This window comes from Tetrao urogallus (genome assembly GCF_951394365.1).
Source record: "Tetrao urogallus genome assembly, chromosome: 14".
Taxonomy (NCBI): domain Eukaryota; kingdom Metazoa; phylum Chordata; class Aves; order Galliformes; family Phasianidae; genus Tetrao; species Tetrao urogallus.
Genome location: NC_136827.1, coordinates 16,869,467 through 16,896,531, shown reverse-complemented (window position 1 = coordinate 16,896,531; position 27,065 = coordinate 16,869,467). Strand labels below are relative to the sequence as shown.

General features: G+C 46.7%; 1 protein-coding gene across 1 annotated transcript in view; it reads left to right on the top strand.

Moving 5' to 3' along the window:
• Window positions 1-26,105, top strand: part of NR3C1 (nuclear receptor subfamily 3 group C member 1) — a gene marked incomplete at both ends in the record, with an annotated part of 49,745 nt that extends 23,640 nt beyond the window's left edge. The window contains 7 exons of the mRNA XM_079542397.1: window positions 7,338-7,501; window positions 11,103-11,219; window positions 15,428-15,706; window positions 18,252-18,396; window positions 23,069-23,199; window positions 25,203-25,360; window positions 25,953-26,105. Of these exons, the coding sequence (XP_079398523.1) occupies window positions 7,338-7,501; window positions 11,103-11,219; window positions 15,428-15,706; window positions 18,252-18,396; window positions 23,069-23,199; window positions 25,203-25,360; window positions 25,953-26,105 (1,147 nt within the window). The remainder of the gene's footprint in view (window positions 1-7,337; window positions 7,502-11,102; window positions 11,220-15,427; window positions 15,707-18,251; window positions 18,397-23,068; window positions 23,200-25,202; window positions 25,361-25,952) is intronic.
• Between the last annotated feature and the right edge of the window lie 960 nt (window positions 26,106-27,065).

The following is a 27,065-nucleotide window of genomic DNA, read 5'->3' as shown; positions in this document are numbered from 1 at the left end:
ATCCACAGCAATCTGCAAAAGTAGGTGTAGATCAAATGTGTATTTTGTTATGCAGCGAAGCGTGAAGGATTAGGATGGCATGTTATGAATTGATCCCATAATTTTAGGTAAAGGTTTTATCTAATTGTAACAAGGCACTGGCATCTGCCTTAATTCCTTGCTGCTTCTTTATTTAAGGAAGTAATGAAGAAGCAATGAAAGTGATGATAATAAGAAAAAAATTATGAAAACCTTTGAAAAATACGTATGAATTGATGGCTGTAGAAATGAGGCCCTCCCTTGAAGGCAGGACTTTTCGGCAGTTTTGCTGGCGCACTGTAGTAAATGTAAAATTTTAGAACGTATAATTTAATTATCATATTCTGGTCATAAGTACTTCAAGTCTGTAGCACGTTTGAAATCCCGTGAGCTCGAGCTAAGGTTGCAGCTGCAACATCAATTACCATTTATCCATTCCAAGAAAGCTTTGCCTGTGCCCTTGAAACCTTTACGTTCTGGAGAGCATCCAAAAAAAAAAAAAAAAAAAAAAAAAAAATCACGTCACTCACTTGCGTTAGCGTTTCTTTCTCACTCCTGTGTGAGCTCTAAAATGGTAGCAGACGCCATTTCGGAGCGAGGGGAGGCGGTGGTGTTGGGGCACGTGGCGGCGGGCGGCTGGGCGCAGCGCGGTGCTCCCAGGGGACGTCGTGCACCTCTGGCTTCGGAGCAGACAGGTGGGCGTCAGAGCGGGATGGGGCGGCGTGGTGCCCATAGGCAGCCCGTGCCGTGTGGGTGATGGCTTTATTTCCGTTGTGCTGCATCGGGAGTCCGTGCGAAAGATGGATCTGTTGGTATGCGGATGGTAATCGCCCGGACTTTCTGGGTTGATTTCTATTTACTGGGGAATAATTTATGAGAAATGGAGCAGGGGTGCTTGGAACGCGGCCCCTGCTGCCTCAGTGAGATGCTGTGAAACACAAGCTCCTGAGAAGCTGCTCTTGGCAATGCACATTTGTCGTTGAGGCTCTACTAAATACAGATAATTAATTTATCTGGTTCCCCGGGGTGATGGATTCCGTCAACTGGAGGACGGTGTTGGGGTGTGTGTCACTTCTCGGGTGCTGGCAGGGCAGCTCTGGTGCGTCAGCCCTGAGCCTAAGACAGCAGTTTCTGAAGGAGTGCATACGTCTGTAGAGCAGAAGGGCCATTGCTGCGTTTTCCTTTCTAATGAAGTTCTTCTTCGTGTACTTGCTGCAAACAGACTTCAGATTTGCACCAGGTTCCCTGTGAGGGTCAAAGCAGCAGGGTGAGGGGCTGCAGGACTGCGGAGTGGCTCTCACTAAGCTCCAGTGAAAGCACACTGCTTTGAAAACAGAGTCTTTCTCGGTGGATATACATCAGGTCGGCCTGAGCTGAAGCCATTTTTTTTGTTGTTAACTCAATCTGGATACCTTGGTTAATGTCCTCGTTGTGATGTATGAGAGTTTTGGGAAGACGTGCAAAAGCGTGGGCAGTATTTGGGGTGATTTTATACACAGCAATGAATCACACGGCCCATTTTAGTTTTAATTAAAGGGAACAGTATATATGTAAACGTGTTCTGTGTGCGTCCCGTAAATGTGTGTCATTCTGTGCACGTGGAGGCTGATTATGGGACTTTGCTGCCTTAGGTCTGCCTGTATCTCAGTCTATTTGGGGAGGTTTTACTCCCAGTCCTTCCTTGCCAGGCAGCTATGGAATATATCCTAATGTAGGCCCAGCGTGGCGGAGGCATGATGATACCCACCAGTTTGGTTCTGCACGATCCTTTGCGGGGAGGTCATACATCCCACCCTGAAGCAGATCTGGACGTGGCCTCCTTGCTGATCTGGTCCTGCTGCTGTCCATGCAGGCACAACGAGCTGCACCATCAGAGCAGAGCCTGGCTTCCTGCTTATCGCCTGGCGATAAGGCATTTATCTGAGTGAGTGATAAAGGAAATGGTGTTAATCATCTTGGCTTTCAAAGGGACTATAAAACAGCAATACTGGATGCTTTTATTCGCAGACTTTAGGTAAATACTGTAATCTGCAGCAGACTTTTTCTGTTTATTATGGCACTGTTGGCAATGTGCAGCACTTCTTCCAAAGCAGATTTGTTGCCTTCTTTAGGTACAAGGCAGGAAAGAAAGCTTAAGGATAGGTAGGTTCTGTGTAAGCATTTTTGGGAGGGTGGCTTTTCGTGTGTACACACTCAGGTAGTCCATAGGAATGTTTGAATCAACATCCCAAGATGCCTTTGACTTAGAGGTAAATTGCAATGTACTTAATACCCATGGGCGGTATTTGAGCTCTCTGCATACTCCGTGGTTGCCAGATGGAGCAAAGAATGTAGATCTGTGTAGAGTCTGCAGACAGCTGGGGGAAATCATTGGTTTCTACCAATTCGTACCAATTTTCAGTCTCTAAACTTAAGCGAGGACATTACAGGAGACAGAAGGGACCATTGTGCACCGCAGTGCTTGGGAAGGCTGTGGTGTGGACTCTGTCTGTGCTTTCCACAGGGACCTTTCCCTGGGCACAGGAATGGCTGGAGTCAAACTCTTTTGTGGGGTTTCTCCAACTGTTGGTGTAGAGGATGGCGGCGGCAGCTCGTTGTTTCGTGCAGGATCTCTCCCTGCTTTCACTGCGATGGGTCAATTGACTTGTTTAACGTTTTTGATGCCTGCTTTGGAGATGGCTTTCCTGCTTAAGAGAGCATCAAAATTGATTAGCAGTTCTGTGGTTAATAACGAAATCAGCAATTCAAAAAATGTGATCTCTTGCTGTACACAGCCATGTGTTTACATTGTTCTCATTGCTGGAAGATAAGAAGGAGGCCCAGATGGTGGTGACATTGGAAGTGGTTCCTTTCCTGTTATTTGGTGGTGCTACTTACACGAATAAGTACTTGGCTATTGAGAATGCATTATTTAAACACTAAGTTGACTTTTTCGGGAGGGCTGAGGGTTACGGTGCGTTATCGTTTTGTGGTCTAGATTTATTGTGTTGTGAATGCAATTCATGTGTGCTGCACTGGGCAAGGAGTAAGAGCAAAATAAGTGGACTCATTTACAATGCTTCAGGCTCAGAAGGCTGACATTTAGTCAATCTTGGAGCCTCTTTCTCCAACCGATGACGAATGTTTCATCCATTTCTTGCCTCAGTTGGCATTTGGACACAAAAGGAATGTTTCAGGAGCTGTCTGCAGTGGTGCTGCAGTCTGCAATAGCACCAGGGAATGGCTTTGTTGTGTGTATGTCTGAAAAAACCTGGTACGAGGTGGTGCTGCCTCTGAAGTTCTCTCCAGGGTCAGGTATTTGAAAAGGTGCAAACTGTCGAGCTGGCAGCTGCCCCGCAGCCCTCCCGAGCTGTTCCTCCTGTGGGTACCTGGCCCCGTTCCCCTCGGGGCACTCAGGCTGTTGGCAGTGCTGCTGCGCTCACCCGATGCAGCTGGAGGTGCTGTTGTGGCTGATGTGCAGTGCAGGAAGGTTTAAAACAACAGTACAGTCAGCATGGTTACCACGTGTGGAAGCGTGCTTGTTCTGCGTGTATCAGAAGAAGGCAGAGGTGTGGAGAGAGCAAATGTTGCCACTGCTGCCCGCAGCTGCACTGATGGGACGCGCTCATAGGAGAGCCACAGCTTTGTGCCCCGACTGATGGCTGGTGACAGGGCTGCCAGCTTCGTGTCGGGCCGTGTCTGATGGCCCGGCGCTGACAGCCTGGCTGGGAGACGTTCTTGTTTGCCTTCCTGACTCACAGCTCTGCTTTCCCACCTGGTGCTGTGGGCTCTGCTCCTCTGGGCTGGGATGGGGCGCGCAGTGGGACGGGTCCCCAGGGAATACGAATGTCAAACGCCATGAACTTCACCACACCCATCTTCACTAAAGTTTGAACCTTGAGCTGGGTTTGAAAGTCTCTGGTAAATGATTAACAAAGGAATGGACTTAGATAAACAGCGTGGTTTGTACAGGCCTGCTTACTGGAGCTGCATCTTCTTTAAGTCTTCTCATTTCCCTTCGTGTCTCCTCAGTGAGAAATTATAAACAAATATCTGTGCAAATAAAACTTGTTTAGGTGTGAATAACTTGTGAAAGGTATGGGAGTGGGCCTCAGTCCCCTTTCTCAGCTAACACATTGCCTCCGAGAATAAAAGTAACTCATTTATGAACTTGGAACCATTGCGTTTCAGAATGCTTTCCTCTCCCATTTGGACCTGTTTATGTTTTCTTCCCTTTGGGTCAGAGTCGCAGTTTGTTAGGGTTTGGTTGAGTTCTGAAACACTACTGCAAATCACCGAAGGATAACAATAATGGTTATGTTATGGGGTGTGAATCCTCACTTCTTGAGGGACACAACCCCTTGGGAAGCAGTTTTGTTGTGTCTCCTTCTTCCTGTGACTTTGTGTGTAAAAGATTTGTATTGAACACCAGGCGAGGTTGCTGCGGTGCAGGGCTGTGCCTCGCATGAGCTGCTCACTTTGGCTGTGGATCAGATCTGTGAGGCTCCTGGCTGGGATCGCCCTCGGGATCGCTCTGCTGCTGCACCTGGGGCAAGCAGGAGGCGAGGAGGGACTGTCAGCATTCGACACTTTCCTCCTTTATTAGTAAATACTGGCCTTATCTGATAGAGCCAAGCTGGAAAAGATATGCCAGAAACCCAGATTAGATTGTTGGCAACTGCTTTATTAATTGATACCATCGTTTGTTTTTAGTTCTGTTCTATTTGATTCTATTTAGTATCTATCTGTTGTCTTTATCATGTAGCGATTTCTGTGATAGTAATATAGAAGATGAGCCTAATTAAACATTAAAGAGGATTGAAAACTTTCAGTAGAATATGCTTGGCACTGCCACCATTTCAGTGACAGTTCATGGATGATTCCTTGAAAATGTTTTTGTCATAAATTCACAAGAGCTCAATTTTTTGGATCTATATTAGTTGTCTGCAAAACTATGCATAGAAAAAGACGCTTCTGTCTCTTCTCATTTCGGAATGTTGAATGATCTGCAGCTCTCAAGTGATGCATGCCTTACTTACATTCTAGGCTCTCCATTCACATTTCAGTGTTTAAACTGGGATTTGTAGTGTAAGAAAGGGTGCCACTGGACCTGAATCTTTAATAACATAGCCACAAATTGTTTCATCCAGCAGCAATCTGCTTTATAGACTGTAGGGTGTGAATTGGACCCAACTAATATGGAGTGAGTATTGTGGCATTGATCACTGATAATTGTTTGCTGTGAGCCGTGCAGCCCCGGGTCGGCTCCCATCACTGACCTCCTGTGAAGGAGCAGCTGGGCTCCAGCTCTGCTTTATGACAGGGGACCGACCAGCAGCTGCTCATAGCCAACTCTGGTTTATCCTAATCGAACGTCATCGCATGCAGCTTAGTGATAAGAAGCAGAGGTAGATTTGAGTCCTCGACTTCCTTACCTGTGAGGTCGGTTCCCTTGCAAAACTGTCACCACTCATGCAAACCACCTCCTGCAGGGCAGTGGGCCCTAGCAAGCAGCAGCCTCTGTTGTTACGTGACGCATTCCTGGAGTGCTTCGGTGCTGAGGAGGGCAGGCAGGCTTCGTAGAAATGAGTGTGAGTGTGTAATTAAAGACGTGTGTTTGTAAGGACATCAGATGAGCATAATCGGGGTGAATTCCATTCTGCCATTGCTTGGGTGTTGTGCACTTCATTGTGCAACCTAAATATTTTGTTTTTCTGCTCCTTGAGAGAAGACAAATTATTTAGAAAACATAGAAAGGCCATCCTGTGGGTCATTAACAGCGTTGTAATCTACTGATGAGTGCAGCTTTAGTTGAGGGATTAGCTAGCGATGGTGGTGATAGTTGTCGTCATCTTTGTAGGGTAATAGAATAGAGAAAGTGTTGCTGCATTTCAGGTATTTTCTGAGAGCAAAGGACGAATGTGATGGAGTTGAGTCCTTTTCCAAGTTCTGGGGAGGACTGGTGCTTCCTGGGTGGGCTGTCTTCTCTTTTTCCCCAAGCCTGTCTCATTCTGCCTCACTCCGGCTGCAGCCTTTCTTACTGAATCCTTCTCTCCACCCCTTGTTCCATTCTTGTTCTTTCTGTTCAGATGAATTCCTGCTCGCCAGCCTTTGTACCAGGTTACTGCAGCAGGTCCCCATCGCTGCTGTCTGTCCTTCAGCTCTGCTGTGCCCCGTGCTCATGCAGCCCCCTCCGTACTCCTGGGCTGTTGTCTATTTCTCAATTCCTCCGTGGGGATGCAGTGTGAAGAGCTGACTTGTTCAAAATTCAAGCCCTCGGGGTGCTGAAGGGTTTTCGATTGCTCTGAAATTTAATTTTTTTCTGAATGTTTGAATGTTTTTTACGCATATGACCAAATCTAGTCGGGTTTCCTTGAGGGGGGGAAAAGGAATATTCTGTTAAAAAGTCAGTCCATGTTCTGAAATTTGAAGTCTGCTTCGGGGAATGAGAGTTTTCTGGGATTTTTCTGAATAGAGGCACCAGGGTCTCAAAATCAGAGTCATTTTTCTGTTCTCATCTAAAAGATTGCTGGAGCCCTACTGCACCAAATTTTAGAATCGCTGGAAGCCAAGCATGCAGTATAGAAATCTCATCTAAAAGATTAAAACTTTTGTGATACTCAACTCAGCAAAACGTGCTGTGCAGGCTGTAAGGAGTTCAGGTGGCAGCCTGAAGCAGGCGAGGCACTGGGCTCTGTGCTGAATAATCGGCCCCTGAAGGTTGGCAGAGCTGCTGCTGGTTCAGCCCTTATGGGTAGGAGCAGCTCAGAGGTGGCTGTGATGGGCTGTGTGCTGTCCCAGCAACAGTTCTTGGTTTAAGAAGTAACCCTTTGTCAGTGGACTGGGTGTTTGCACAGGAATACCACATCCTCAAATTAAGAAATGCTATTACTTTCCTGAAATGCTGGGGTGAGAGGATCTTTTATTACTATAAACGTGTGACTTAATTTGCAGTTTCTTGCACAGAAGTGTCCTGATACAAAACCCGATGCTGGCAGTGGAAGGCAAGGACTTAATGCAGACTGCGGGGAACGCAGCCATAATGAAAGCAGTATGGAATGAGAGCATGCTGTAGGAGTCGATTTTATAGACTAGGATCACTGCACAGGAAACTTGGCTTCAGAGATGGGTAAGGGAAGTGATCTTGACGCAGTCAAATAGGCAGCAAAGCAATCCGTACAGCTTTCCTTACGACTCACAGAGATCGCTGGTTAACTGTTTCTGGGTCTGGTGCACGGAGCTGTGAGGATAAAGGACAAGGCAGCCCATTTCTCACCATCATATTATGTTTGCCAAAAGGCCACAGATCTTAATTCATATTTTCATGCCTTTTTTCCCAGCCCTGGACTGAGATCAGATGTAAGCTCTTCTCCATCCACAACCTCAGCGACTACGGGACCACCTCCCAAGCTCTGCCTCGTGTGCTCTGACGAGGCCTCTGGGTGTCATTATGGTGTTCTTACTTGTGGCAGCTGCAAAGTGTTCTTCAAAAGAGCTGTGGAAGGTAAGTCTTGTTTTAGACAACGCATTCATCAAAGCTGTAAGGTCCAATTCCATATGTGACCGGCCAGAGCCTGGCCGTTCTCTCCTGCTGGAGCCCATTATTGCTCGAATCCTCCTTGGGAACCAGCCCTGCTATCGCTGTTCCTTTCGTAGTAAAAATAACATTGATAATGGTGTGATTTTCTGTAGCATGGATTCTCTTTACGTTTATAAAACGCTCCCATTCACTCCAGATAAAAAGGTGCGTTGTTATCTTTGCTTTTTGTTTCCTTCATTTTCTTTCAGTGTGGTTTTTGTTTATTTCTCCTAATTATATACAGACGTATCTGCGTGCATTGAGTTTGCAGTCTGTGGTTCTGAGTTTCATACTCATTGATCTGTGCATGATGATGTGTGTGAAATTGGGTAGCGCTTCTGCAAGGTTGGGAGAGTTTCACAGTGTTTCCTGTCAGCAGTGTTGGTTACGTTACACGTGTGTAACATGTATGGTGTACGCAGGGTAATTTACAGGGATGTGTGGGTCGGGGTCGTTGGGATTTCTCTGTAAGCACAGGAAGGACACGGCGGTGATGGAGCATGGAATGGGAGTCCAGGGCGGTGCAGCGGAGCGGCTGCTCTGTGCTGAGCGCCCAACTGCTCACTGCAATATCAGCATCAGAGACAGAAGGAGCACAGAGCGCATCGCTGTGCGCTGAAAGGGCAGCAGTGGTTCCTGCACCGCCGTTACACAATACAGGAAATCCCTCACGCAGGGCTTCCCGTCCCGTGCCTGTTTCGGGCAGTCCTTACTGGGTGTGATGAAGTGAGTCACGCTGTCATGTTTTGCTAACGTTTTTGCAAGCTGGATTTCACTTGAGAAGGGGGAAGGCTGTGTTTCACAAAGATGCATCGGCATTCTGTCCTTAGAAGAAGGACTGGCCCTGTGCTCCCAGCTCACCCAAAGCAATAGGAAATGTAATGACGCAATGGGAAACGGCGTGGAAGCGCAGAGCCTCTCTCAGAGGATCCGAGGATGTTCGCAGGCTGTGCTGCTGCCCTTTGTGGGGAAGGATGTCGTGTCCGTGGCACGCTGAAGCTGCTTCTGAAGTACCATGAGAACCAGCTCCAGTACAGAGCGCCGGGCTGTCCTTGGCTCTCGGCTTGTCCTGTCTGAGATGTGCTCCTGTCTGCAGCCAGGCTCCTGGCTGGGATGAATAATCATCTGTAGCTTGGAGAAGGGCACTGGATATCCCCCAGAAGCAGCTCTGTGTGGCAGCTGAGTGTGTCACAGCGACAGTTCTGCCTGTTCCACAGCCTTAACCAGGGAAGGAAGCATTGATACATGAAGAAATCGGTCCGGTGATTGCTGTGATTGGTGATGTGACTTTGCACATCTTGTACCAACTGTGTTGGAGTTAAATATGTAAAGCAGCGTTGGAGCTGTAAAACTGCAACGCACTCCTAAAGGTTTACCTGCACTTTCATTCTCTTATTGTTCCACAGATTGTCCCAATCGTCATCCTTAAGATTCGATATTATGGATGTTTTCAGGAGCTCTTAAAGGATCTGTGAGTTTTAATATTACCTTAAGGAACAAAAAACTTGGTTTTAGCTCTTACGGGAATTTTTCTCTTTAGGAATATATGTAGAAAGAATTTATTTCTGCACAATTGCTTTCATTAATATCTGCCAAGCATCTGTTAGTGTACAGATCCAGCAAACTGCATTTGTCACCGAGCTGTAAGCCTGGAAACACTCCTTCTGCACCTTTGTCTGCAGTCATATACACTGCGATGGAAATGATTACAGAAACTGGAAGTTTCAGTGTCCAGGTGAATATGAGGTGTATCTCGTTCAGCAAACTGTAGAACTAGAGAAAAAGAGGGAGGATGAAGGTGGGTCAACTGTTCTGTATTTATAGCCATTCTCACACAAACAAAGATCCTTTCTTCAGGAATCCAGGATAGCAAAAGCTGTCTTGTTCTAGTTCTTATTTTCACGGTGCCTCGGAGCCCTTCTGGCTGTTTCTGCAGGCCCAGCCCCACACCTCTCTCCTGTTTCCACCTCTCCTGCCAGCCCACATCTTCTTCCCTCCTCCCACCCCCGCTTTCATCTTGCTTCAGATTCTCACACCTCCCTTCTGTGTTAAATCCCTTCCAACACCCCTGCCTCCTGCAGTGCTCCAGATTGTGCTTGTTCTCCAGCCCTTTCCACTCCCAATCTGTTCCAAAGAATCCTTCATTCCTCTGATCATCACAACCCATCAGAGCCCAGGGGCATGCTTGTGCCCAAGTGGTGCGGTGCGGAGCGGCAGTGTTGTCTGGATGCTCTGCAAAATGCCAACATCTGCAGTAAATTCTCTTGGAAGCATCTCAGTTTGCTGGCTACCAGATTTCACCAGTGTGTTCTTTAAGTGTCTTCATTTTTTTTAAGCAGCAAAGGTAACTGAAATGTCTCCGTTTGGCTGGCGTGTCTGCAGGGCAGTGCTCTGACTGTGGGAAGCAGGAGGTGGAAAGATCTCATTTTTCACCAAATGCTAATGTGACAGAAGAGCTTTACTATACTGTTATCCAGAGAAATAATGTGATTTCCATATGAAAAACAATATGAAAAGAAAGACAATAATGGCTAAGCAGTAGATACAAGAAATCCAAATAGTACATGGGGATGGAACTCCAGAAGTTTGACAAAGGCCACAGGATGGACTCTGCATACCTGAAATTTTCACAGTTGATTTCAAACTAATTCCTTAATCACGTCTGTTTCTCTAAGAAGACTCCTAGATTCCATTGTTAGTAACTGAATATTTGGAAGATACTTTTGTTCCTCTTGCTGTTATCCATCGGGACACTGAAATGCAGCGTAAGAGCCTGGGCTGCAGCTTTGTTCCACCACCACTTCTGTTTCTTGTTCCCTGTCTGGGAGAAGGACGGATCTCTTAGCAGTGCCTTTCTCTAAAGGAACCTGTCGTTATACAATTGTTCATATAACTCAAATCATTAGGAACAGATGTCGTTCTTGATATCGTTCTCCACTGTTTCCCTTCTGTTAACAGCAAAGCAATGCACTCGTTTTAATAGGTGTCCTTCAGGTCACCACATTCCTGGGGCCAAATTTTTGGTGTGAATCTGAGCGGCCGTGGAGATGTCAGAGTGCTTGGTTGTCTGCTTCTGAATGGAACAAGGGCTTCTCAGCTTCTAGAGCGGTGGCAGCTATTTCTATATGTCAGGAGAGATGTTGAAATGTATACTTTCCAAATGTGTTTGTGAATGTTATTTATATCTCATGTGAAATCATTCAGGGGAATTGTAAACATGCCATGGAGGCTTAGAGCTTTCTCCTAGCTTGGAGAAATGTAAGAGAAAAGGGGTTGTAAAAATAGAACTTGCTCAACCTTACCAAACAGAAAACAGGATTTCTCCTAAGCGTGTTGGCATCGGTGTCTGAATGGCAGAAGAGTGCTGGATTTGTACTTGCTGGGAATCATCTGGGTACTGATTTTGTTTTGCAATAAAAGGAGTGTGGCGGCAGGGACGTCCCGCAGTCCCTTGGTGCTGCAGAGACAGAATGACTTCATCTGGTTGCAAGGTTGGTGGTGACTCTGTGTGTTTCTGTGAATGCAGGGCAGCACAACTATCTCTGCGCTGGAAGGAACGACTGCATTATTGACAAAATCCGGCGGAAGAACTGCCCGGCGTGCCGCTATCGGAAATGCCTCCAGGCAGGCATGAACCTCGAAGGTAATCCTCAGCGTCCCATCCTGCTTTTATTTCTCATCTGGTGAAGGTCCCGAAGCTGAAGCAGCAGCACTTCAGCGTGATAGAAGTGCTGCGTTCTGTGGTGCGTAGCAGCGTTTTCATGAAAGTGAGATTTTCAGTGCTAAAATTTCTCCCGTGCTTTCCTGTCCCCACTCAGTTGCTTTATCTCCCTGTTATGCACAGCAGAAGTGAGTCATGCATGTGAAACGGGGTTATTTTTTCTTCCTGTCAGCACATAGATCTTGTTGCTTTTTCGGTGAATCTGAGACAGCAGAACTCCAGCAGAGGTCTTGTAGGGAAGTGCCGTGCCTGCCTATTCTTACTTGGGAAAGTGACTTGATGCTGAAAACCACAAATGGGAGGGAATGCCCGGGCGTGTAGCTAAAATTGGAGTGGGCCTTGCATCTTCAAGCTGAAGAAAAGGCAATTACTTTTATTCATGCTGCGGGTTCTTGTTCTTAAATGTCTGATAGAGTCTCTCTAGAAAAGATAATGTACTAAAGAAACAGAAATGTGTTGGTGCGTGTTTGTTCTGTGCTCAGTGGTGGATGGCTGATGAGAAACCGGAGACCGCATGAGCTGGAGATTTAGCAACGGCCCTAAAAAGGCATAAAACTTTTTTACTGCTTCCTCTTTGATATTTCTCCTTGAGCCGTAGAGATAAATGCAGTATTTACAAGCATAGTTATTGTGGTGATAACTTGCATCATCAAAGTTGGCAGATAAAGTAAAAATGTCAGAAATGTATATCGATATGAACATTTTCTTCATTTCAGTGAAAATATCCTTCAGTAAAATGTAAGTGGTGGATTGTGTTAGAGGTGGGGCCCTCGTTAGCACGTCCTTTCCTGCTGTTCTTCTGCCCCTCTCCACCATGAACAGCCTGTGTTCCTGCCATGCTGCTGGCTGCTGCCCATCCTTCTGAGCAAAAGGAGAGGACCCAGCAGGCAGAAATGCTTTCCCCCATGCCACACTTGCACATAAATTCCATCCTCAGGAGGGGACTCTGTGGTTTGTCTATGTATCAGTGGGGTCTGTATGCAGGAGGAGCGTGCATGTAGCCTGACAGCCACAGTCTGCAGGCTGTCGATGGTGTCTGTGCAGGGCATGCAGCTGTGTGCAGGGCAGCAGAGCACTCAATGGGCTCCCAGCAGTGTCAGAGCTATGAGGCTGGGTGGCCGACTGGGAAGGCTGGGAGCCAGTAAAGTCATGGCACAGCCAAAGGGAGGTTTCCTTCCCTGAGGTTTGGCACAGAGACTGCTGGAGAGGAGCGAATTTCTGCAAGATGGTATTGTTACATAGGTTGGGAAGGCAAAAAGGAAAGAAAAGAGAGAAAATTGCTTTCATGGCTGAGGGAAGAGAGGCCTGGAAACTGAGCAAAGCTGAAATTGTTAGATCCCAAGGTAGTGTGAGAAGGAGAAAGAGAAAGCTCTGTGAAAACAGTGGGTTATCAGGTGGGTCTGAATGGCTGGTGAATTGCTGGTACAAAAGAAACAGTAGAAGTCTGGAGCACAGTATGAAGTGCATGACAGTGCGGAGGCAAGATGGTTTCTTGTACACCAAAGCCATGCTGCTGAATCATTCTCTCGCTTGCCTTATCAGTCATACATTTGACACTTCTTAGCTCCCTTTTCTGGAATGTTTTTGTGCTACATGGTTTTTTTTTGAGCTGGGGGCATTGGGAAAATGCGCAGCTGTCAAACTTCAGGCACCAGAAACTGTAGAAATTATTCTACAGAATAATGTAATTCTTTCTTACAGGCTTTATTTCACTGAATTCTCGTTTCCTTCCGTCACTAATTGACCCTAGCCATTGCTTGGCACCCTTTTTCTTTCTGATGCATTTGAAGAAACGATTTGTCATTAGGTTTTGTGCCCGTAATAAGTCATCACAAAACCTTTTTTGGCTTTTCATACTGCATTTTATAGTTAAACTCTGGGCAACTTATGTTATTTTCTGTTGTCTTCATTTTGAAACCGTTTCAAGTTTTTTGTAGGATCTCTTCTTATTTCTCATAATATTAATTGCCCTGTTCTGCAAGTGCAGTGGATGTTGCCTTTCTAGATCCTCTAGAAGTGAGGTGTGCAGCCTCTTCCGCTTATGATGGCGTTTCACCTTCTGTGCAGCAGTGAGAGCATTCCATGTATTGCTGCGAGACGGCGTTTCCACGAAGGTCTCGATCCTCACATTCTCTTTACCACTGAACTTTTGCTTCCAGAGCTTTTCTTCCATTCTGGCTGGGTTTGTGCCTGTGTGCTCCTCCTCAGCGTTTGTTAAGGGGCTGTTGAGCTGCTGTGGGGTTTGGCACGTGGCAGTCTGGCATCACACAGCTCGGCTGCGCATGCCCTCCGTGGCAGAGCCCTCCTTCTGCCCGCGGCGCTGTGTGGTTGCTGTGTTACCCTGCCCTGGTGCAGGGGTCCCTCCATGAGATGGGGTCGTCCCCGTCGTGCAGCTGGGACCTTGCAGTTGTGTCCAGTTGTCCCGGAGGAGAGGCCCTTCTGTGAGGTGGGACGGACCTCATTCACTGCCTCTGTAACATCCCACGACAATCCCCATCTTTTCAGCTGCGTTGGGACTTTCAACCCAGCTGTGGGCAGCTTGGGAATCCTTTAATGCCGGGCTGCTGGACTGCAGTGTCCACAGTGGGCACTGCTGGTGGGCAGCACAGAGCCGGCACAGCCACACCGCCCTGCACTGCAGCTGCTCTGTTCTCTTTCAGCAGAGCTTTTTGGATGCTGGGGCTTATTTCTGTGCCAACTTTATCTGTAGGGTTTATCTTTTGCATTTTGCCTTAAGGAGCTGGTTTTTAATTTGTGGTGTTTTTGTATTTGAAAGTGTAAACCTTCCTTTTTTGTGAGTTACAACAATATATCTACGTCAGGTTTAGTAGTGCAGCTTAATAAAATTCTTGCACAATACTTTATCTTATCAGATATTTCTTTGATTGCAATTTTACCAGACTTTCTGGTCTGTAAGTGTTCCGCCCTAGGTGTCTGCATTCACCTGTAGGCATGTGCATGTAAATTTATGTTCATTTAAAAAAGCAGTTCATTTGCTTTTGAGAACAAGGATGATGGCAAGTGTGTGTGTATGTGTAATGCATAAAAGTAATGATAATAGCAACAGAACGAAGCCCTTTGCTCCAAAGAGCTCGTTATTGCTGTTCTGCCACAGAAGTCTCAGCAGATGTGGACAGTATTTAAGCTTTTGCAAAAATTCAATTTACGCAAAGTCCACAGGGAATTTCTTATCCTTACAGGGATTCTGAAGACTTTCTCACAGCCAGTGGGAGAAGTGGGGTTGGGAAGGGGACATTGCATTCTGTTAAGCTACAGTCAGTGGACTTCTGGCCAGTAGAGACACTGATTGGATCAGCAGAAACTTAACAAACATGAAAGCACTTTATGCAATGTTTTTCTGTGCTATTGGCTTATCTCTGAAGTTGCAGAAGAAAAATCCATCAATTAATTGATAGAAAGAGAAAGAATTAGGTTTCATTCTGGTCTCAGCCAAATGGTGCATTGAGTTCAGCCTCCAGGAGAGGCCGGACAGGAGATCCCTTTATTGACAACTGTTGCTTCAGCTTCTAGTTTATGGTTAACATCTCTGTGTGACGTTTTATTTATTTGGCTTATGAACGCAATGGTTTAATTATACAGCAGTGATTTACATGCAAAGAAGCTGGCAAGAGAAAAATCTCCTCCTGCCCAGCGTTTCAAAAAATGTTTTCCCTGGCTCGAGAGACCGAGTCACTTCTAACCCATGCAGTATATTTCTTTCCTTCCCTCCGTGTGGCTTCTGTACTTAATATACCGAGGAAATGACAGCATGCCCACTCCTGCAAGTCTTTTCCAAACAGGTGCTGTTCTGTCACATGGAGCCGTGCTGCTCTGTGTGTAAAGGTTGGGGCCAGGCCTCGTCTGTGTCCCCCTTGCAGACATTATAGAGAATTTGGGGACATAGACATTAATGTCTATTTGATAAAAATGTGAAATAAACAGGTTTTCACAGGAAGTTTGGTAAGTATTGAAGTGGAATTATTTGCAGCTTATGAAAAAGAAAAGTCCTTGAAGTTTCAATCGTCCGATCTACAAATGAAGGAAGAAGAAAGCAGCATTCCCTGTGCTGTGGGTGTAACAGCACGTGGTCACTTCCCGCCACCTCACAGCAGTTATTCAATCTTTCCTAGCCCGCAAGACGAAGAAGAAGATAAAAGGCATCCAGCAGGCCACTGCCACGGGCACCAGGGATGCCGCCGAAGCTGCTGGAAATAAGAGCGTGGTTCCCGCGTCGCTGCCGCAGCTCACACCCACCCTGGTGTCGCTGCTGGAGGTGATCGAGCCCGAGGTGCTGTACTCCGGCTACGACAGCACGCTGCCCGACTCCAGCTGGCGCATCCTGTCAACCCTCAACATGCTGGGAGGACGGCAAGTGGTAGCTGCGGTCAAGTGGGCAAAGGCAATACCAGGTGTGTGTGAATTACAGAGCGCAGTCGGGGGGGGTTTGAACGTCTGTCTTCACGTGTGATGTTCTACAGAGCCCTCAGAGGGAAGGACTGGCCGTACTTGAGCTACACCAGAGCTCGGGCTTTTGCAGTGGAGCCTTCCCTTTTATAGGCTGGTGCTGTGGTGCTGGCTTATCTGGGTCTGCATTCAGGTGGTTCTGTTCTCTGACCTGTCACCGTGTCTGTAGTTTCTTGTTGACTGGGAATAGGCCTTTGAGCGTTCCAGTTCTGGACAGGAACTCAAGATGTTCATTTTCTCTCAAGCCTTGTAGCTTTGTGATTACATGGGGAATTTGGAAATGTTCTTGCTGTTTGGCTCCTGCCTGAAAACACTTAGCAGTTGCCTTACAGAAGACAAGTGCAAAATCACATCCGTGGCCATAACGTGTAGCATCCCATGGTGTCTCTGGGAAGGGGCTGGGGCCACAGGAGAGCTGAAGATCTGTTTCTATCTGACAGAACAAAGACAGATGTTTTTCTCCCCTTCTCTTCTAGTCTCTGCCATTACCTGCTTCCAAAACCAAATTGGCAACAGCACTTCCACAGTGTTTTGCATCACTGTGGGACAGCCTGCAGGCTGCTGGCATTCTGAAATAAAACTGACACCACTGGGTTCTGTGTTTGCAATCTCCTCTGGACGGTTCCCCTAAAGAGATGAATCCTTCAGGTTATCACATGCCCTCTGTGAACATAGCGAGCTTCTGCCTAATAATTTTATTAATAGGGGCTATTATTATTATCCTGTTTTTACACTTGTTTAAAATTACCAAGACGGTTCTTTGTGGGCATGTTTAATTTGTATGTACTTCTGCTAAGTGTCCCCCAGCCCACAGCCTGGCAGTGCAGAATCCTTGAGCTGAGGTTGTCAAGGCAGCCTTTTCCTGGGGAGCTTTTGAGCAAAACTTTTGGGATTTGACCTAGTAAGTTAGAAATAAGCTTGAAATAATTTGCTTCTGTTTTAGCAGCAGTGAATAGTGGTTAATAGTGGTCACTGCAGTCTCCAAAGCCAGAAGCCTGCTTTGAAGCTGTTCAGACCTACCGAGTTTTGCTATTTAATAATCTACTGACTGCTATCCATTTAAACGTCTTCAGGAAGCAGTGCTGTAATGAGCTCTTTAGATGCCAAATGCCTAATGAAATTAAATAAAATCAACTTGAATTCAGACTTTAATAATGATTCATGGTGACACAATGTTTTCTTGTTAGATGGAGGCATGATCCACTGGAAACTAGCATTGCAAATGAAAAGCTGCCTGCATCTTAAGCCTGTTTAAGGGACCAATTTTCAGATTTTGCACATTTCCTCATTATCTTAATTGGCTCTATTCATTCTCCGTATTCTTACAAGATTAACTGCCATCGTTAACTGTTTATAATGCGATGCATATTTTGTAAGTTCTGTGTACGATTCTTGAATAAGAACAACATTTGAAGTTAGATCATTTATCATCTTGTGGACTGCCTGCAAACATTAGGAAAAACACTGTTAATTACAGAAGGTTGCCAGATGAATGGTAGTGAATATTAGATATTTTTGTCTTGTGATCTGTCTTTGACTGATTACCTTCTCCACGTAATCACACGCACATATTCTGATGTATTTTTTTTAAGTATGACCTGCTTCCTGTAATACCCATCAGAGCGGATCCATCTGGCACTGTCATAGAATTGCGGAGCCACCAAGGTTGGAAATGACCCCCGAGGTCACCCAGTCCAACCATCCACCAAACTTTTCCCACTGAATTCCCTCCCTCAGTACAACATCTGAACCTTTCTTGTGCACCTGCAGGGAAATCTCCATCCAGAAAGCAGCTCGCAGCAGTTGCAGAAGGCCAGCACTGTTGGTGGCTGTGCATTTCTGTAGGTGGGGTGCTGAGAGTTTTGTAAGTGTAGATGTCAGTGTCATCTATCAGATGAGGTTGAAGCGTTACTTTCTGTTAGCCCTGTGGCCTGTGTCTCCCCATCACTTTCTGCCAGGCCCTGGCCTGTTTCTCCACGTCAGGGCAGTCACCCCACGCCGTGCTGAGCGCTCTGCTCGGACCTCTCCTGGTTCAGCTCAGTTCTCCTGCTCAGAAGCTGTAATCTGAGTGCTACGGTTGATTTTTGCATGTGCAAATATTTGAACGTAACCTTGGTAGTTGGAAAATGGTGTTTGCACCCTTTTAAAGTACTTCTATTTCCAACAAAACTTTCACATTAAAAAAAAAAAACACCTTCATTTTTGTTCTATTTTTTTTTCTGCTACCAAGAATGCAGTCTGAAATACAGAAATGCTTGACTGAATCAACTAGCAGCAAGCAATCTTGTTGTTGCAGGTACTGTCATTGCATTTACAGAAATCATTACGAAATTCACTTTAAAAGGCAGTAACCTGCATTGGTGGTACAGAGGTTGTACTGATGGGAAGCACAATCTGTTTCAGAGCTCTTTGTGTTCTGGGTTTGTTTTTGAGGTTTCTTTTGCTACCAGTGCAGCCACACCTCACTGCTTTTATTTTTGTGTCGTTAAGGTTTCAGAAACTTACACCTGGATGACCAAATGACCCTTCTGCAGTACTCCTGGATGTTCCTAATGGCTTTTGCTTTAGGATGGAGATCATACAAACAATCAAATGGAAATCTCCTTTGCTTTGCACCAGATCTGATTATTAACGAGTAAGTAAGACTGCATCCTTGTCCAGTTTTACGGGGGGGATGCAGACTGCTGCAGCCCATCCATTCTGCACGGGAGAGGCGAGTAGCTGGGCAGCAAAGGTGCAAGGATCCCAGGTCCCTTTGTTGTTTGCAGCATTGTTTTCCTTCCAGCAGATCACTTAGTTTTCACCCAGCTTTACTGAAAGAGAAATGTTGTCAATACTGAGTGCATTTGTTTCCATGAAGTTTTGTGGGAGGTGCTCGTACGAAATGTCCCCTGCTGCCACCCTTCCTGCTCCATTCATTGCAGTCGTTCCTCTCACCAGAGCTGAAGAAGCTGAATTTAGAAGTAATTGTGGGATGCAGGGAGAAGCGTAGCAAACTGCACAGCATGCTGTGTGTGGTGTATAAGAGTAGTCTTATCTGTTTAACTCATTCTTGGTTGGTTAAATGTTTGTATCTGAGCACGAGCAAAATCTGGCTTAAAAGGTCACAAATGGAAAAACTTATGTTGTATCTTTGTAGTTGTTGAACTTTGTTACCAGTTTTTAAGAGAAAAATGAATTTGCTTCAGTATCTGGGCTTCTTTCTTATCCTGAGCATCATCTTCCTTGTGTTTTTCAAAGTGCTGTGTGGTCACCTGTGCTGTGGAGAACTGAAGGAGGGAACTCTGGTAGAGAAGGAGATGGGCGGCGAGCTTGGCTCGAGCTGTGGGGGTCAGAAGTGGCTGCTGCAGATGTGAGCACAGGGCAGTATTTGCCAGGTGCTGCTCTGCCGGTGCGGCTGCAGGTCAGTCCTGCTGTGCCTCTCGGGCTGGGGAGCCCAGGCTGCCTGTCAGCTCTCCTGCTGGGATGCCATGTGCTGCCGGCCGTGCTCGGCTTCCTTGCTGTGCTGCTCTCCTTGGAGGCTGCTCAGTGATTGTCCTGTGGGGCAGGGTTAGCAGAGCTCCGGAGCACCGCCGCCGCCTCCTGCAGGGTGGTGATGCTAGCAGTGCTGCTGTGTGCTGAGATGTGTTGTCTGTGCTTTGAATGAGTTGCTGAAAATATGTTGTGGGTGTCAATGTTGGAGGTTGCTGGCCAGAGCCATGCGAGATGTGGCTCAGCCACCTGCGGGTTCCAGTCAGCAGGATGTGATTGCTGTGGGTTTGCCATTCTTTTCCTTCGTCAAATGAAACAGTCCATGCAGGACTGTGCAGGGCCGTCCACAGAGCCCACCCAGCACCGGGATTGCACTGACAAAGGTCTGAAAAGCAACGTGAGCGATGAGTTCTGATCCGTGTCCCGGTTCCCCTCTGCAGGCAGTGCTGCCCCTTGGGCACATTTTGAGGTAGTGTTCAATATTTTTGTTCCTATTGCACTTCAGTTCCTGTTCTCCCCAATCTGTTCTCTGCTTAAAAACCAGTGGTGGTTACATTTCCTATGGGATTGGCCATTTGCATTTCATAATACTTCTTTTGTTGCCACTTATTTGTCTGAATATTCTTCCCTGTAAATATATATCGAGGCCTTCATAAGCTTTAATAATTTCTTCATAGTAATTATTTCTTTTTTTTTTTTGGGGGGGGTGCAGATGTATGCCCCGTCTGTGTACTTCTGATTAAATTATTAGAATATGTCCGTGAAATAAAGAAGTTTCCCCATGGTGGAGTTAATTGAAGTAACTGACGTCACTAACAAACGTGATAGCATCTCAACTGCTACATTCAGATATCTCCTGCAGTTCTATCAATGGGTCAAAACCACAGAGCTTGGCAGTGAAGCATGTGCCTGTACTCTAAAAAAGCAAGGGTAATCCTCCTCTACTCAGTATTAATTCTCCAAAGTATTCTGGTTAGCAGTTCTGCTATGTGGACTGTTCATTAAGATGACATTTGTTTTCAATAACATTTGTTGACTAAGAGAACTGCAGTTCCTTCTGACTCCTCCTCTGGTGTGCTTCAGGTTCTCTATAAAACTCTGGTCGTAACATTTATGTACTATTCAGCAATAAAACACAGCCACCTTTGAGTTAGCTCTGGCAGCTCCTGAACGGTGCATGAAGACGGTGTGAGCTGCCAGACGTGTGCAGAGCACAGTGCTATGGGCCGTGCAAGGGGGTGCTGCAGTGGTGAGGAGGGCAGCGGAGATGTCGTGAGCATCAAGAGAATGGCACACAGACCAGGTCTGCTCGTGCTCTGCTTGATACTGGATTCTACAGATAGCATTGTGGCACATGACATTCCCAAAAAGGCACTCTGGAGTTCATTTGGTGATTTTCCTGAGATGCGTTGCTTTGTATTTTTCACCCAGCCGCTCCTTTGCTGCTCCCCAACCTCAGGGTCTGAATTAAGATAGCATTTATTATGTTACAGTGATTTATCGTATATTTAGCCTGCTTCCTGCGTTATGTACATGTACAGCATACATACATGTAAAAAGTTTTTCTAGAGGTTGTAGAAAAGCTTGGCAGCTCGATGCTTAGGCTTTAGACCATCGCCTGGTTGTTGGAGAGATGTGAGTGCTGCTGGTTCGGTGGTACTGTGTGACCACAGCGCAGTTCTGACCGCCCTCAGTCTGCTCACAGCCTCTGTTTGTGTCACAGTGCTCATGGAGTTACAGGGAGGGATGCTCAGTTGTGCTCACTGCATGCACAGATGGCTTTCGATTGCGACCTGGCTTTAGAATGAAGGTTTTGAAAGTTGAGTCTTAGGATTCGGGCTGTGTTTGCATGCACAGCATCCTAGCTTTTGCTGTTCTTAGGTTTGAGCTCGTCTTCTTTGTCTGTACAGAGCTGACTACCACAGCTCTGCACTGGTGCTGCTGGGACAGAAAGCAAGGAACTGTTAATTACAGTTTTACAAGCAGTGTTTTATCAGCACTCTTATTCCCAGAATTTTTTTGGACATTCTTTTGTAACCAGTTCTGTGCAATCCGTATTGTCTGATTTTCGGAAGGCAGCTTTTTGTTTACTGGTTCTGTGGACTTGGCAGAGCCGAATGACTCAGCGGTGCTTTTATCGACACGTGTGTGTGTGTGTGTGTGTACATTAAGGGCAACTTGCACGGGCTGCCATTTGTGCTACTTTTGAGCCTGATGCCCAACTTGCACTCTGCTTTCTGTTTACCAAAGCAAAAGATTAGATATTACAGAACAGAGATGTGTTTTGAATCAGGCTAGAGACACAGTCACTAACGCAGAATCGCTTCAGAGATGATAAACTGCCATTAGTCAGCTGCTTAAATCTCAGCTTCTGTGAAGGCCAGGAGTTGCACAAACGTTGCACTGTTGCATTGTGTGGCCCATTGCACTCTGCCTGGCCAGCTGCCTGCTCTGCTCCCATCAGCTCTTCCTGGGCTCGGGGTACCAGCAGCACTCAGACCTTCCTTTCCCCTGGCTGCCCAGGGCCGGTCCCCATTGGGGCTTTGCTTGAAGGCCCCGCAGTCAGTCGGGTTCTGCTCCTCCTCCCTTGCTGGCAGCTGAGCTGGTTGCATTCCCGCAAGGCGGTGAGGGGCAAAGCTGGGCCCTCTTCCCAGCCCTCCTCCCCACCACCCCCAGCAGAGCGCAGCTCTCTGTTGGCTCAGCTCTGAGCAGAGGGGCCGTGCTGCACTCTCGGTTTTTGGGGACCGCCATTGCCACAGCTTTGGTAGTAACAAAAATCTGCATGGAGATAGAATGGATTCCCAGACTCGGGGTGATGACTGCATCTACAGCAGATGGAAACAAATGACAGGCCGACCCATTTCATAACATTTCTTTTAACCTTCTGCCCAGAAACGGTCATACTTCTACACGAGGAAAACTGCTGAGCCCTGTTGTGGAATGTGTTTGAATTACCCAATTGCAATGCTGTTCGATGCCCTTTGACACAACCCGGAGGGCTCAGCAGAAGTTCTTCCAAGCAGCCGGACGGCGCACACCGGCAGCCCCGTGTCGGGTGCTCTGAGCAGCTGCCTGCAGCGCAGCGCCCTGCGCGGACCCAGAGCGTGCGAGGTGAGCGCGTGGCTTCAGCTGCCAGCACGGCGCCGCTGCTGGATGCAGGGCTGTGCAGCTCCAGGAGCCCCGGCTGCCCGGTGCTGCAGCGAGCAGCCCTGCCGTGCCTCAGAAGGAACGGGTCGTGTTTGCATTTGGAAAAGGTGGTGTTTCTGGATTTGTGCCTTACGTGGTTTTTAGCAGATCTAGATAGCTTGTATTTCTTGCTCTTATTCTTAGGATTTTCTCTTACTCTTAGGATTTTGCACCTCAAGGAAGGTGCGTGTGCTTTGTGTTGGCCGAGGGTTTCCTATGCTGCTTCCCAGCAGCGCAGTTACGTTTCTGTTGCAGGCGTTGGCTCTTGGAGGGCAGAAAAAGGAGAACTGAAAGATGCTAGCAGCTCCAGAGGAAATGGAGCCATTTCATAACCAAATCCTCCTTTTATACTGGGATTCAATTTCATTTCTTTGTTGAGATTCTAATATTGAATAGAAGATGTTTTGGAAGAGGTAACGCTGAGTTTCAATGTTATTCTCCTGATGCTGCAGTTTGGGGCCTCTGCTTCCATGTGGTGACTGAGGCACTCACCCTAAGGGAGTTCCCTGGAGAAAACTGAAGGCTCTTTTGCTGTAAGCCAAGTGCTGACATCTGCCACTGCCACCCCACTGGTCCTGAGGGAAGGATGGAGAAACTTAGATTTGGAACTTGAAGACGCCATTTAACTAATTGTTGTCTTTACTTCTCAGGCAGAGAATGAATCTACCCTGTATGTATGAACAATGCAAACATATGCTGATGGTTGCCCGCGAGCTGTCACGGCTTCAAGTCTCATATGAAGAGTATCTCTGCATGAAAACATTGCTTCTCCTCTCTACAAGTAGGTGAACATTTGAACACCTGTGTGAGCAATGCGAGCTTACCTTGTCAGTGCCATGAGGTGTGTGCAGCGTGGCACGGTGTGAGGTGTCTGATCACAAATAGCTCTTGCAGTGCTCAGTTTGCTGCCTGACCACAGGGGGTTACTGAGGAGTTCTGCTCAGCAGGTATGGGATGTTTGTGCCATGGCAGTGCAGACTGCATGCAGACCTTTGCAGCTCCAGCAGAGCCCTAAGCCACAGACTGGCTGAGCAGTTAGCACCCAAAGAAGTGGCCGAAGCTCTGATTTAAGCCCCAAAAATATTTAAAAAAAAAATCAGAGGGCAAGGTCTGATCCAGTGAAATTATTTCCTCCCAAAAAAAGTGACTGACTTCTCCTAGAAGTTATTGCCAAAGGCAACTGCTGCTTTCTGCATTTGCATCTAGAAAATATGTAGTGGATTTATGATAGATATGATAAGGTAGATGTATATAATATACTGCACAGTGGCTTTATGTGTCTTTCAATGAGATGAACTGTAATTGGAACAACTCACAACTTAATCATGTTCTATTTTCTGTATTGTATGGAAGGTCAAAGGATAGCACCAAAACAGTCCTTTTCTGGACTACATACAACGATGCTAACACGAAGCATTGTGTAAATGATTTTACACTGTAATTTCTACTCTGTATTATTATTCCTTTCTACCTAATGATTTTTTTTCTCTCTTCACACACTGTTGTTGTAACTCCCTGACAAGCTTCAGTTTTAACCCTGGCTCAGTGCAGTGCAGACTGAGAATAGCTGGGGAGATGCAGCAGGGATGTGCATGTGCACAAGGGGAGGTGTGAGCAGTGGGGGCTGTGAGCGATGCCAGCCCTGTTCTCAGCCCTTCAGAGGTCCCCAGGCCAGCCGTCCCATGTGCAGAGGGGCTCCTGAAAAGAAATCATCACTGCCACAGCTCCACACTGCTGCGGTTTGTAAAGGCTGCAAACTTTGCTCAAATGGGAGATTTGAATCTAAAACCTCTCCTGAAAATTCCTGACATGTTTTGGGCGGAAGGGAGGCCAACTTTCCTACAGGATCTGGAAATTTCCTGATGGGAATTTCCATGTCAGGAGTGGGAAGGAGACTGCCTCAGTAGAATTGAGCCCATTCACGAGCGATGTGTGACAGGCGCTGGCGCGAGCCCGCAGAACCCTTCTTTGTTGTCCCTCCCTGAAAGACAATACGCTCTCACATTGCTCTTGGAGCCCGCCTGCTGTGCAAGTGGTACGCTGTGGCACTTCTGAGAGCTGAAGGGCTGAAATGTGCATCGTTTTGTTCATCTGTGACTTCACAACCGAAATTCCTGGTTACTGCATTCCCGGGGTCTTTTCTAAGAGAAGAGGAAGAAGAGGGGGGAAGCGGAGCCCCGGGGGCCAGAGCACCCATTGCACGTGGCTGTCACACACACACCTTCTCCTTACACACGATGGGCACGGCTGAAGGCAGCATCACAGTGCCATCTCCTGCATGAGCCAGGCAGGCTGTGGCACCGCAGGTCCCCGAAGGGGCTGTGTTGTGGGGGCCTCCTTTCACACTGACCTCTTTTCCTTTCGGTCTGCTCTGTCTGTGCTCCGTCCCCCTGTAGTTCTTGTCATTTGCTTCAGTGCAGGGACAAAAGGCTGCACCTCATGGGTAGGGCCACGTGTGTCCATCTGCCTGCTGCACCACACTTGGCCTTGGGAAGGGCCTTCCTACCAGCTGCGCGGGGTGCCGGCCCCTCTCCATCCTCATCCCTCCTTGTTCCTGGGTTGCCTGTAGTTGTGTGTGATCTTCTCTTGGCCAGCAGCCCTGTGCTGTCTCTTGAACCAGTTGTCTGTCTCAGGCTTCCTCTCCTCTTCCTTCTCTCTCAGCTCTCGTTTCTTTTCATAATTGAAAATTGTGTCCTTCTAGTTGTTTTTGCGTAACTCATGTAAGATTGCCCAACTAATAGCACAGTTCATAGATGTATAACCTAGATGTGTGTCGCGTTCTAGTTCCTAAGGAAGGCCTGAAGAGCCAGACTTTGTTCGAAGAAATTCGCATGACATACATAAAAGAGCTGGGAAAGGCCATCGTCAAAAGAGAAGGGAACTCGAGCCAGAACTGGCAGCGGTTCTATCAGCTGACGAAGCTGTTGGACTCTATGCACGATGTAAGTCCTGAAGGGCGCCGGGCTGTGGCTGTGCACTGCTCTGCCCTCAGCTTCGCTTCGGGGCCAAGTGCTGTGGGCTGGGAGGTGGTATGCGATGTCTATGAAGGACCAGGTGGAAGAGATGAGCTTTCTGCTCTCAGAGCACCTTTCCAATGGACTCTGCGGCAGTTAGATCTTTAATTAACGTGTGTTTCAGTCTCCGGTTTTTAAAAATGGTATTGCTTTGGAACTGAGGAAATGTGTCCCCCGAATGCGCGGAGCTGCCAGGCTGTGGCTCAGCTGGACAGGGCGAGGGAGATTTCAAGACCTCAGTTTTCCTTTCCCTGTTAGTTTACCTGGAAAGATTTTATTTAGATTATCCGAGTTCCTGTGATTTATACGCTAAGATTAGAGCTGATGCGGCGTGCCTTCGGTGTCTGTGGAGAGCTGGCACGACCTCCTCCTGGATCTGTGTGAGGATGGCGCGGATGGGAGCGGCGGTGAGGCTGAGCTGAGGGCAGCCGCTGGCAGAGCGGCTCAGCAGGGACGGCTGGGGAAGCGGCGCTGCTGTGAGCAGTGGTGTGAAAGTTACTCTCTGCTTTGTCCCCCGTAGGTGGTTGAAAATCTTCTGAGCTTTTGCTTCCAGACGTTTTTGGATAAATCCATGAGTATTGAGTTCCCAGAAATGTTGGCAGAAATCATCAGCAACCAGATACCAAAATACTCAAATGGAAATATAAAGAAGCTCTTATTTCATCAGAAGTGACTGCCTTAATACAAAAGGGTTGCCTTAAGAAAACGTCAAATGATAGCTTTTTTCTTTTTTTCTTTTCTTTTTCTTTTTTTCTTTTTTTTTTGTAAAGACAGAACCTACCAGACTTGTTCATTTTGTCCTTGCAGCGGTGTTTCTTTTGTAATTATGCACTACATGTGGTTTACAGAGGGCCAAGATTTAGGCGATAGAAGCAGCGGATTCCTCACATTTAATACGTAACTGGGGAGAAAGGAAAGAAGAATACATTTTGCTTGCCAGAAATTGTACTTCTCCCCCGTGCGACACCAATGGATGCATCAAAACCACCGGTGACAAGATCTGAGGCTGTGTTACGAACATTCTGCTAATTAATTTCTGCAGTCGGCTGGAAACAATTTTATTTTTTAGTAATGCGTTTTGGATTTTCTTTTTTTTTTTTTTTTTTTTTTTTTTTTTTTTAAAGTTAAGGTAGCATTTTGGTTTATGCATGTAACCTGAAGAAAGTTTACAAGTGTATATCAGAAAAGGGAAGTTGTGCCTTTTATAGCTATTACTGTCTGGTTTTAGCAATTTCCTTTCACTTTATATACCGTGAACGAGGCTTGTTCATTTTTTCTTACATAATTTTTTTGTAATACTTCAAGATGCCTATTGTACAGCTGGTTTTTTAAGGCGGGGCAGCTCGTAGCTTTCCTAAACGACCTCTAGATGTTCATCCTTGAGTATATTCGTGTGGAAATGGGTTGGGTTTTCTAACCTGATAGCTTTCAACTGTCGAGGCGACCGTAAAATTTGGCATTTTTTAAGGGCCAGGGTGGGTGGGAGAACACTCTCAAATCTAATTTCAGTAGATGTGAATGAAACAAATACTTTTGGTATAATGTACAAAAGCGTTGGATATGCAGATTCATAGAGAATTAACACAGTCCTAACTGGATGTAAACGAGCAGGTTATTTTATATATTATAAAAA